Raw genomic sequence first — 13109 nt, forward strand, 5'->3', positions numbered from 1 at the left:
ATTTCTCTCGGCAGATTCCAGCTTGTGAGTCATCCAGCCCAGCATTTCTCATGATATGCTCTGCGTATAAGTTAAATAAGCAGGGTGACAATATACAGTCTTGATGTACTCCTTTCCCGATTTTAAACTAGTCTGTTGTTCCATGTCGAGTTCTAACTGTTGTTTCTTGTCCTGCTTACAGGTTTCTCAGGAGGCAGGTAAGGTGGTCTGATATTCCCATCTCTTTAAGAATTTTCCACATTGGTTGTGATACACACAGTCAAAGGCATTAGCGTAGTCAATGAAACAGAAGTAGATGTATTTTTAGAATCTGCTTGCTTTTTCTATGATCCCGTGGATGTTGGCAATTTGATCTGTGATTCCTCTGCCTTTTCTAAATCTGGCTTGTACATCTGGAATTTCTTGATTCACATACTGCTGAATCCTAGCTTGAAGGATTTTGAGTATAATTTTGCCAACATGTGAAACGAGTGCAGTTGTACAGTAATTTGAACATTCTTTGGCATTGCCTTTCTTTGGGATTGGAATGAAAACTGACCTTTTCCAGTTCTGTGGCTACTGCTGAGTTTTCCAAATTTGCTGGCATAATGAGTGCAGCACTCTTAACAACATCATCTTTTAGGGGTGTGTGTGTGTGTGTGTGTGTGTGTGTGTTTTAGGGATGTGTGTGTGTGTGTGTGTGTATAACTAAGAGTTTTTAAGGAATGTGATTATGGCACTGGCATTTCTAAAATCCATACAGCAGTCTGGCAGGTAAGAGGTGATGTTAGCCTTGAGTGTAAATTCTTCAGGACAGCAGGCTGGAAACTCAGAGTTTCTGTGTTGTTGTATTGAGGAAAATCTCCCTTCTCTTCAGGAAATGTGTCTTTTCTCTTAATGACTTCAGTTGTTGGATGAAGTCCACCTATGTTTTGTAGGATGACCTACTTTACTCACAGTTCTGTCTGTTAGATTTATTAGTCATTTAAAAAAAGAAAAAACCTTCTCAGAAACATTAGACTGGTGTTTGACCAAACACTGGGCACCATAGCCTAGCAAAGTTGACAGATAAAATGAAGTACCACGCTTGCTGTCTGAAATTCAGGTTAAATTTACATGTGCATAGTTTATGTGTCTAACATGTATGCCTCTGCTTTTTTTTTTCCATTTATTTTTATTAGTTGGAGGCTAATTACTTTACATCATTACAGTGGTTTTTGTCATACATTGAAATGAATTAGCCATGGATTTACATGTATTCCCCATCCCGGTCCCCCCTCCCAACTCCCTCTCCACCCGATCCCTCTGGGTCTTCCCAGTGCACCAGGCCCGAGCACTTGTCTCATGCACCCAACCTGGGCTGGTGATCTGTTTCACTATAGATAATATACATGTTTCGATGCTGTTCTCTTGAAACATCCCACCCTCGCCTTCTCCCAGAGTCCACAAGTCTGTTCTATACATCTGAGTCTCTTTTTCTGTTTTGCATATAGGGTTATCACTACCATCTTTCTAAATTCCATATATATGTGTTAGTATACTGTAATGGTCTTTATCTTTCTGGCTTACTTCGCTCTGTATAATGGGCTCCAGTTTCATCCATCTCATTAGAACTGATTCAAATGAATTCTTTTTAATGGCTGAGTAATATTCCATGCTGTATATGTACCACAGCTTCCTCATCCATTCGTCTGCTGATGGGCATCTAGGTTGCTTCCATGTCCTGTATGCCTCTGCTTTTATGTGTCTGTTTCTTTGGTCATGGTGTATCTTCAGTTTAGAATATTCTTTGTGCCCAGATCTTATCTATTCTTCTGAAGGCTAGATCACAGACACACGCAGTTTTCTATGCACCCTATAGTAGCTCTTCTGAACTACTTCTTGGCACCTAATTACTGTGTTCGGTCTTGCCATTGTACTTTTGCACACAAATTTCTGTTGCTTAGTGTAGTCTTTCCTTTGTTTTATATAAGGTTTTTGCAGCTTCCTGAGGCATGCTTTGTGTGCTTTTTCATTATACTCCCATGGTCTCCTTTGCTTATTTCTATTAAGGCACTGACCACATTTTACTGTCATTGTGTATCTGTCTGCCCATGAGACTATGTTTCCTGAGAGCAGGGGTCATTGCACTGCTGTCCTTTTCAAAGTTTATCCTCAGCCAAGCCCAAGTATCTGGACTATTATCTAAATAAATACGTTATAGAATGAATAAACTGAATCTGTTGAAAATTTGGAAGTTGTATATTTCTTCTGTAATTTCTCTTTAAAATAGAATGTGGAGATAATGAATTCTTGGGGATGAAGCAGCTCTGACTGTCAGAGATGAACCTTGGGTTAGACTCTAAACATACTTGGGAATATTGAATATTTACTTGAATAACTAGAAATAATTTTATTTATTTTTCCATTCTGTGCAATGTTTGTAGCTTCAGTATTGTTACATAAAGAAAAGCTGTTTCTAATTAGAAATGTTGATTTATTTTTGCTTTCATTTATATATGCTTGTATTCTAAGAATATCAGTGTATTTAAGAATGCTTCAGCTTCTTTCTAGCTCAAATGTAATGGTGATAACTGATGATTAATTTGTCAACAATCTCAGTGTGATGGTAAAATAACTTTTTCCTTCTCCTATTAGATGTTGGTCATCTTTCTGAAGTAGACTGTCCATGGCCTGAATGTTTTCTGAAAATCATTTGGAGCAAAATATCTGTTTAATAGCAAGATAATCACATCAAGATGGTTGGAAAACTGAAGCAGAATTTACTATTGGCATGTCTGGTGATTAGTTCAGTGACTGTATTTTACTTGGGCCAACACGCCATGGAATGCCATCACCGAATAGAAGAACGTAGCCAGCCCCTCAAACTGGAGAACATAAAGACCACTGTGCGAACTGTCCTGGACATCAAAGCCAATAAAACCTTTGCCTATCACAAAGATATGCCTTTAATATTTATTGGAGGTGTGCCACGGAGTGGAACCACGCTCATGAGGGCCATGCTAGATGCACACCCTGATATTCGCTGTGGAGAGGAAACCAGGGTCATTCCTCGAATCCTGGCTCTGAAGCAGATATGGTCACGGTCGAGTAAGGAGAAAATACGCTTGGATGAGGCTGGTGTCACCGATGAAGTGCTGGATTCTGCCATGCAGGCCTTCTTACTAGAAATCATTGTGAAGCATGGGGAGCCAGCCCCTTATTTATGTAATAAAGATCCTTTTGCCCTGAAATCCTTAACTTACCTTGCTAGGTTATTCCCCAATGCCAAATTTCTCCTGATGGTCCGAGATGGCCGGGCATCAGTGCATTCAATGATTTCTCGAAAAGTTACCATAGCTGGATTTGACCTGAACAGCTATAGGGACTGTTTGACCAAGTGGAATCGTGCCATCGAGACCATGTATAACCAGTGTATGGAGGTTGGCTATAAAAAATGCATGTTAGTTCACTATGAGCAACTTGTCTTACATCCAGAACGATGGATGAGAACAGTCTTAAAGTTCCTCCAAATTCCTTGGAACCATTCAGTATTACACCATGAAGAGATGATTGGAAAAGCTGGGGGAGTATCTCTCTCAAAGTGAGTAGATTTTATGTTTTTTATTTGACCCTATATTCAGCTAATAAAGGTGTGTGTGTGTGTGTGTGTGTAAACTATAGCCCTTTCCTGGAATAGAGAGAGCTTCATCAATGAGTTCTTAAAAAATTCTCTAACTGGTTCATTACATTTTCATTTACTTAATTCATTTTTAAATTTATGAATTATCCTTTTTATGTACTTGATGGAGGCAAAAATGGAGGCAAACCCAATTTATAGCAGTAAAAGCATGGCAGACTTTCAAGTCTATCATTCAAATGTAATGGTTTCTTATATTTAATTTTCAGATATTTTTGTTAATAAGGATAGTTGACTTTTGTGTGGAGTATGGTCAATATGAGGAAAAGCATCTATCATATTGAAAGTGAAAGTGTTAGTTGCTCAGTCATGTCTGACTTTCTGTGACCCCATGGACTGTAGTCCATGAGGCTCTTCTGTCCCTGGAATTCTCTAGGCAAGAATACTAGAGTGCGTTGCCATTTCCTTCTCCAGGGGATCTTCCTGACCTTGGGATCGAACCTGGGTCTCCTGCATTGCAGGCAGATGCTTTACCCTCTGAGCCACCAGAGACGCCCATAGATAGTAAATTCCAAGTATATAGAGCATTTTAGTGAGGGGAAAAATAAAGGTTAAAATTATCTAACTCAGTCCCTTCATTTTATAGGGAAGAGGTCTGAGTCAGAAAGATCAAAATGATTTACTCAAATTTAGCTGGCAGGGCCAGAATAGGAATCTGTGCTTTGGTCTAAATGAGCTGGTACTTTTGTCCATGGCATTTTATTGCATCTAGTGTTTTCTTTTGTCATCTGATGGATACATCTTCCCTTGAGTTTCTAACAAAAGGTTAGAGAATCACTGAAATTTAGAAGTTTAATCCATAATCCATACTAGAAATTCCTTGAATTAGAATACTTCTAAAATCATTGCATTTTTCTTCCTTTCTCAAAAAGTGATGACTAGATTGGCTTGACTTGATCTGATAACCTAACTTGATGACGTACACATCAAATAAGGACATAATGATATAAAAAGTACTGTTAAATTCAGGTAGCATCTCCTCATGAAGAAAAGTTGACTTTAACTCTTGTTTTTTATCTTTCCACTTATAAAAGTAATATATATCCCCTGTAAAATAAAGAAAAAGCAATGAGCTTCCCTCGTGTGTCCTACTTGCCCCTATCAAGGAATGTCTTCTTGATTTTTTTCAAGTGTAGAACTTGTACAGTAAACATTGCTTCCTCATATGGATAATTTGAAAGGAACATCTACTTTTCTGCAGCTAGCTTTCAGTTACTGACTATAAATTATTAGGTATCATCACTCTAGTGGCTCCAGGTTATTTACATTGATAAAAAAAATTACAGTTTTAGCTCCTGTCATCATAGTTTATTGTTCTTTCCATATAATAGACCATAACTTGTTTCTAATCATTTGTATTTCTAGGTAAGCATTTTATTCTGTATGCTTATATGTTGGCCCAGAAATTCTGATGTTTGTTCCATCTATTAATATAAAATAAGCCTATTAACACCCCCCATCTCTCCAAGTAGGGAGTAAAGAGATTGGCTGAAGTTAAATTTCTGTGGAAATCAGGAGAAAATAATTTTGCAGGGACTTCTCTGGCAGTCCAGTGGTTAAGACTTCTGACTTTCTACTATAGGGGCGCACGAGTTCAATCCCTAGTTGGGGAACTAAAATCTTGCATGCCTCATGGTGTGGCCAAGAAAATTCATAGGAATTTTGAGTCAGTGAATTTTAGAAGGGGAAGAGACCTTATTTAGCTGTAATATATGGAATGCAGACCCTGTGAAATTTTATTATTTGTCAAGAATCACACATGGCAGAACTAGAACTTCCAATGCCTATTCCAAGATTCTTGCCACTATGAGTTTTTTAAAATTAAGATATATAGTAAATTACAAATATTCAGTGTTCAATTTGATGAATGCTTACAGCTCTATACACTTGTGTTCTCACCATACATATAAAGATATTTTAAAAATTATTGGCATCTATTAGGAGACTCCTGTATGCTCCTTCCTAGTCAATATCCTCCTCAACCCCAAAGTAACCACTGTTTCAGTCTTTTTCACCAGAGGTGATGAGGTTGCATATGAAGTTCAAAAACAGTCTTGCTTGTTTTTGAGCTTGATATAAATGCTATCATATCTATTTACTATCTTGTTCCTGGATTTTTTCATGTAATATTTAGATTCACCTATACTATTTTACATAACAATAGTTCATTCTTTTTCCAGTACTATGTGATATTTCAGTATGTAAATATAACATTATTTACATATGCTTTATCTCAGTTTTCATATTTACTCTTTTACCATTACCCACGGATACTTTAAAAACCTCCATTTTATAGATGAAAGGCCTATTCCTCTCAGAGAGGTTGAGGAGCTTGTCCTCAGTTCCACAGTTGAAACATAGTAGAAAGAGGATATGGGTTCATGTCTCTCCATCTTTAGAAACTGTGCTCTTAACCTCTGTGTTATATTTACATTACAGGGTTTATGAATATTAAATAAAATAAGGACTGTGAAAGTGGCTAAACATTCAGACAAAGGTCCAAATCCTAGCTCTACCCTTTATTAGTTGTATGACCTTGAGTGAGTTACTTGATTTTGCTTATTCTTAGTTACCTCATCTTCCCCCTTAGTTTTCTTATCCTGGAAATGGAGATGGAAACAATACCCATTAAGGTTGTCCTGAAGACTAAATTAGGTGACTATAAAGTCTTAGCCCAGTGCCTGGCATTAGTAGGTGATCCAAAATGTTACCTATTGGGAATTCCCTGGCGGTCCAGTAGTTAGGACTCTGCACTTTCGCTGATAAGAGCTTGGGTTCAATCCCTGGTCAGGGAACTAAGATCTCACAAACTGCACAGTGTGGCAAAAAGTGTTACCTGTTATCTTTATTATTATTATTATAATCAAGATGATGATAACCGTACCCATTGTGGATGGTGGTCATAGTATGTACTTCATAGAATTGTTGTAAGAATTAAATTAAAATTACTGTAAAGCCTTTAGTACAGGCCCTGGCATAAATGTTATAGTATATATTTAAAAATTATTATTAAATCCTTATGCTTTGTCAAAAAAACAAAAAAATGCATGTGAAACTCCTAGCATGGTACCTAGTACAGTACCAAGTGCTTCATAAGCTTTTGTTACCACACATTCTCTATAAGTTTTTTAGTGTAGAGATAGTCTTAAGTGATGAATGAAGCAAAATGGTCACCTGATTGAACAACTCTTCTCGGGATACTGACAGGGCAGATTGGCTTTACAGTAGCAATATTTGAAACTGCTTGATGGTGCTCATCTGTTATTATTGTCATGTTTTTCCCCTTTTGTTTGTTTAGTTTTCCTATTTGTGAACTTCAAATAAATGGGATCATAATCTGTTTTCTTCTGTCCATTTTGTTTTCTTTTAACATTATCTTGAGATTTATCTTTCTAAGGTATATAACTATTTTTAATTTGTTTTTATGGCCATAGTACTATTCTGATATAATCAATTAATAATAATAGATCCAATTATGTATACTATTGATGACCATTTGAGTTGTTTTGGTTTAGAGCTACGTACATTTTTTTAAGGTTCTTCCTATTCAAGAGTTTCTCTACAATGCACACCTAAGCATAGGATTGCTGGACCATGGGGGATATTTGTATTCAGCTTCACTAGGTAATGCCAAATTGTTTCCCAAAGAGTTCACAGTAGCTTACACTGCTACTGTCAATATAAAAATCCCCAGGAATCTATATCCACATCAACATGGCTTAAAAAAAAAAACAGCAAACCTTCTTATTTAATGTTACTATAGAATACAGCCTGCCTTTTTAATTTTTCTAATTGAGTAAGAGTAAATGGTACTTCATTGAAATTTCAGTTTGTAATTCTCTGTTAATGAATTTGAGCACCTTATATTGTCATTGGTTATTGGTAGTTCTCTTTTATTCCCACTTAAAAGCTTGCGTTTAAGAAGGAAAATCTAGAGCCATTCTTAGAAAGGATACAGATGAAGAAGTACATAGGGTGAGGTCTGGAAGGGTCCCAAAACAGGAGCTTCTGGCCCCATGATATAAGGATACTCTGCCCTCCACATATGGATATATTCACCAACCTGGAAGTTCCTAAAAATATAGTGACTTTAGTGTTTGCTTAAAATAGCAAATGTGTATTTTGTCACAGTTTTGGTGGGTTGATAATATGGGCTTGTCTTAGCTGAGTCTCATAGCTCAGAATCTCTTACAGGCTGCAGTCAAGGTTAACTGGTAAGGGACTGTTTCCCAGCTCATGTGGTTTTGGACAGGATTCAGTTCCTCATGGGTGTTGGATGAAGGACCTCGCTTCCTTGCCATGAAGCTTTCTCTCTATGGTTACTAACACAGCAGCTGACTTCATCAGAGCAAGCAAATTAAAAGAGTCAAGGAGAGTGAGCAAGACAGAATTCACATCTTCTTAACCTAATCTTGCAAATAACATCCTATCATCTTTGCCATATTCATTAGCAGCAAGTCTCTAGGCCCAGCCACAATCAAGGGGAGGGGATTACACAAAGGAATACCTGGAGTTGGGAATCATTTTAGAAGAAGTCAACCAATCTGCCCTCTGGTTGCCAATGACTCATATACAAAATATACTTTCCCTCTCACCAAGTCCCAAAATTCTCATCCTGTTACAAACTCAGAGTCCTTCATCTTTCCATCTAAATCAGGTCTAGTTTTGGATGAGGCTTCTGGGTGTAGTTCCTTACTAAATACAGATCCTTGAGTACAATAGCTTTCAATCTGAAGATACGTCTAAAGATACAAGTTATGTCCCCACCCCGCCCCCAATGCCAGTATAAAATGGTGGAACAGGCATAAGATAGTAGACCTTCTTGTTTAAAATGAAGGTAAATGGGGGGGAGAGGAAAAGTTATCACTGTTCAGTCGCTCAGTCGTGTCAGACTCTTTGTGGACCCTTGGACTGCAGTACGCCAGGTCTCCCTGTCCATCACCAACTCCCGGAGTTTACTCAAACTCATGTCCATTGAATCGGTGATGCCATCCAACCATCTCATCCTCTGTCATCCGCTTCTATTCCTGCCTTCAATCTTTCCCAGCATCAGGGTCTTTTCAGATCAGTCAGTTCTTCACATCAGGTGGCCAAAGTATTGGAGTAAGGTATCACTGCTGGTGGTGGTTTAGTTGCTCAGTCATGTCTGACTCTGCGACCCCATGGACTGTGGCCCACCAGGCTCCTCTGTCCAGGGATTCTCCAGGCAAGAATACTGGAGTGGGTTGCCAAGGTATCACTGGTTCATATCAATTCTGAAATCCATCTGGGAAAATGTTAGACATTCTTTGATTAGGTCTCAATTGCATATAAATAATTCTAGGAATTATTTTCCAGGTCTCTCAGCTCTGCCCTTTGGGCTCTTGACTGATCACTTCTTTTTCATGAAAGATAGCATGTATTTTGTAGCTGTGTGGTTTTATCAGACTACTTCCTGCCAGAAGAATTCTGGAAATCCAATGTGTGTTTTCATTTTGTACTGTTTCTGTCTCTTTCAGTCCAAGTTGGCAATGTTGCTGCTGATAAACTTCTCAAAAACTCTGTGGGTCCTCTGTAAATCTTACTGGGGTTCATGCCATTGGATAATAGTTTTCCCCACAAATCTCTGAGATAAATCCTTCTTTGCTTTGGACTTATGCTGAGATGCCTAAGGGATGATGTGCTTAAGCTTCCTAGAGGGCCTTATTGTTAAATTGAGAAGACCTGTGAGGCACACCTTTAATTTGTTTAAATGACTCCATGTGAATAATTGGGAGCCATATAGAAGTAGCCTACCATAGAGGTTATTTGATTGAAGTAGTTATATGACTTTTTTTCCTTTCTTGAAGCTACTATGTAAGTTACATTAATACATTTTGTAATGTTGATTTAACCTTGAATTTCTGGTAAAGCTTCAACTTAGAGGAACACTAATTATCTAATTAGTGCTGGATTTGATATGCTAACTTTTAGTTTAGAATTCTTACATCTATTTCATGAGTGATACTGACCTATAGTTTTTATTATTCTTACGCTCTTTGTCTGGTTTTGATAGGGATAGAGTAGGTACACAGGTAGTTTTAGAAATCCCACTCGGGGATTATAGATAGAGAGGGAACTTTAGGGAACTTTGGGATATCCCTGTCCAAAATAAGGGATTTTCCTGTAGCTCCAACAGTAAAGAATCTGCCTGCAATGCAGGAGACCAGGGTTTGATCCCTGGGTTGGGAAGATTCCCTGGAGAAGGGAATGGCTACCCACTCCAGTATTCTTGCCTGGAGAATCCCATGGACAGAGGAGCCTGATGGGCTACAGTCCATGGGGTTGCAAAGAGTCAGACATGACTGAGCAGCTAACAGTTTAACTATAAAGCTTTTATCAATGAAAGCATGATATATGCCTCAGACCATTAAGTTAAAAAAATGAGGCCTGCATCCTGCTAGTCAAGTCTAGCAAGATAATGATCCTTAGAACCAAGGACAGGAATATAAGGGAAAGATGACATTTCGAAGTAGAAGACCCTCATTATAATGAAACCTGAGATGATTTAACGTATTTTAGTATATGTTACCACCCTTCTGGTGATTTGAATAAGCACCACAACAGTACTGGTTTGACCTTATAGGGTCAGTCTCCTGCCTGATGTGAAGGAGGAGCTAGTGATATAAGCCTAATGTCTATTCATAGAATGAAGAAGAAGGTAGTCCTCTCCCTATCCCCACTTTCTTTGATTGTGAACACGTAACTCACTTAATTCTCGGGCCAGAGCCCCCTTGCCTACCCACTTGTATCCCTCACAAGCATCCTGTATTAATAAATCTACTCCTTGTCTATCACTTTGCCTCTCACTGAATTTCTTTTGCACTGAGATATACAGAACATGAACCTTAGTAGGGCCTGATACCAGGTGAGTGAGTCTAGTTAAAAAAGTATGGATTCACATCCCAATCTGGGGTTTGCTGGGTTCAAGTCTCAGCCTGTGGGTTCAAGTTTCAATCTGAGGTTGAGGTTTCAGTTTCCTTATATCATACTGCTAGCCTTAAAAATTACTTAGTGTTCCCTCCTGTTCTGTGCATCTTTTGATTGTCTTTTCTGTTATTATTGGATCACATTTTCTTGGTTCTGTCTATCTGAGTAATTTTTGGAGTTGGGTTTTGAGCCTCTGAGTCCTGCTAAAATCCTCTGGAGAATGAAGATTTGTTTTGTTTTGTTGAGTAATCAATCTGGTTAGTTTCTAAACCACAAGTTTGTGTCTCCTTCTATGAATAGTGTTTCCAGTATCATATTACTTTTCAGACTTTGCTATACTGCTTTGGGTTTTGTCACTAACCAATCATTTGTGAGGAGAAGGCAATGGCAACCCACTTTAGTACTCTTGCCTGGAAAATCCCGTGGATGGGGGAGCCTGGTAGGCTGCAGTCCATGCGGTCGCTAAGAGTCGGACACGACTGAGAGACTTCACTTTCACTTTTCACTTTCATACATTGGAGAAGGAAATGGCAACCCACTCCAGTATTCTGGCCTGGAGAATCCTAGGGATGGGGGAGTCTGGTGGGCTGCCGTCTATGGGGTTGCACAGAGTTGGACACAACTGAAGTGACTTAGCATCAATCATTTGTGAGTTTGGAGCATCAGTGGCAGTTTATTTCATAGTTTAATTCTCACAGCCTTTGCTGTGCTTCCTTCAGTCTCTCCCAGGTGTGAGTTGGAAGTTGTGCTAATTCATGTGCAGATTCATGGGACATGTTCTCTGGCTCTCTCTTTCCTTTTGATTTCCCACCGCCCCCACCCCCACCCACATACTAGCTGGTTCCCAGGGGCTGCATTTCTTGTTATTCTGGCCTGAAGTATGGCTTTCTCTCAGTTCTAGCTGCTTGCACCATCGCTGTGCATTTCTGCATGCTGGCTGTCACCATGAGGGGAAAGAGATGAGAGAAAACTGTTAAGAATAACACAGATGTTTCCTGTATTCTTCAGACCCCAGTGCTCCCTTTTCCCATTATTTTTTGCCTAAAAGATGGGGTTTTGTTCAGTTTTTGCTGCTTACATTTGTGCATCAGGTGTACCAATGATTTTTCTTTTATTTTAGGGATTTTAATGTTTCTAAGTTTTATTTGAAAAAATCTTTAATTTTTGAAAGATTATTTTTGTTTGATTCAGTCTGGGTTGGCAGTAATTTTCTCTTAGTACTTTGAAGGTATTATTCCACTGTCCACTAGTTGCAGTAGTTGCTCCTGAGAAATCTGCTGTCAGTCTAATGGTCAGTTTTTTTTTCCAGTTCTTTTTTTATATGATATTTCCATGACCATTTTAAGATCTCATCTTCTTTTGTGTTCTGTGGTTTTACTAATATATTTTGTGAATAGGCATCAATTTCTTTAAAAGATAGAAAGTGAAAGTGAAAGTTGCTCAGTCATGTCTGATTCTGTGCGACCATGGAATTCTCTAGGCCAGAATACTGGAGTGGGTAGCCTTTCCCTTCTCCAGGGGATCTTACCAACCCAGGGACCGAACCCAGGTCTCCCACATTGCAGGTGGATTCTTTACCAGCTGAGCCACCAGGGAAGCCCAAGAATACTGGAGTGGGTAGCCTATCCCTTCTCCGGGGGATCTTCTCAACCCAGGAATCGAACCGGGGTCTCCTGCATTGCAAGTGAATTCTTTACCAACTGAGCTATGAGGGAAGCCCTTAAAAGATAAATGTTATTTAAATAATTTTTTCTTGAATATGTTTTGTGTCTTTCAGAAGGAGTTTGTCCATTTTTTCTCAATTCTTGAATCTATAGGCATAAATTTTTTATAGCATTCCTTTATTGTCATTTTTTTTAATTGTCATTTTTATATCTGTTGAATCTGTTATAATCTGTGAAAACTGTCATTCCTGGAATTGGTAATTTCTACTTGGAGTCTGTTGAACTTTTTGAATCTGGATTTTCTAGTTTCTATACAGTGTGGGAAAACTTGTACATTATTTCTTCAGATATATATTGTTTCTCTTCTCTTTTGACGGCCCCAGCTATAAATATGTGAGATTGAAATTGTTCCAGAGTTCACTGCTGCTGCTGCTGCTGCTAAATCGCTTCAGTTGTGTCCGACTCTGTGCAACCCCATAGACTGTAGCCCACCAGGCACCCCCATCCCTGGGATTCTCCAGGCAAGAACATTGGAGTGGGTTGCCATTGCCTTCTCCAGTGCATGAAAGTGAAAAGTGAAAGTGAAGTCTCTCAGTCGTGTCCGACTCTTAGCAACCCAATGGACTGAAGCCTACCAGTCTCCTCCATCCATGGGATTTTCCAGGCAAAAGAGTACTGGAGTGGGGTGCCATTGCCTTCTCTGCCAGAGCTCACTGATGCCTTTTAAAAATTAAAAAATTTTTAATTGAAGTATAGTTGATTTACAATGTTGTATTAATTTCTACTGTATAGCAAAGTGATTCAATTATGCATATATACTTCCTTTTTTATATTCTTTT

At 38.6% G+C, this 13109-nt stretch overlaps 1 protein-coding gene across 1 annotated transcript in view; it reads left to right on the forward strand.

The window, feature by feature from the left end:
• TPST1 (tyrosylprotein sulfotransferase 1) overlaps positions 1-13109 on the forward strand; it is a 105531-nt gene that overhangs the window by 29421 nt on the left and 63001 nt on the right. Inside the window, exon 2 of the mRNA XM_020873967.2 lies at positions 2617-3562. Within this exon, the coding sequence (XP_020729626.1) occupies positions 2718-3562 (845 nt within the window). The 5' untranslated portion in view covers positions 2617-2717. The remainder of the gene's footprint in view (positions 1-2616; positions 3563-13109) is intronic.

Source organism: Odocoileus virginianus, chromosome 33, assembly GCF_023699985.2.
Source record: "Odocoileus virginianus isolate 20LAN1187 ecotype Illinois chromosome 33, Ovbor_1.2, whole genome shotgun sequence".
NCBI classification, from domain to species: Eukaryota; Metazoa; Chordata; class Mammalia; order Artiodactyla; family Cervidae; genus Odocoileus; species Odocoileus virginianus.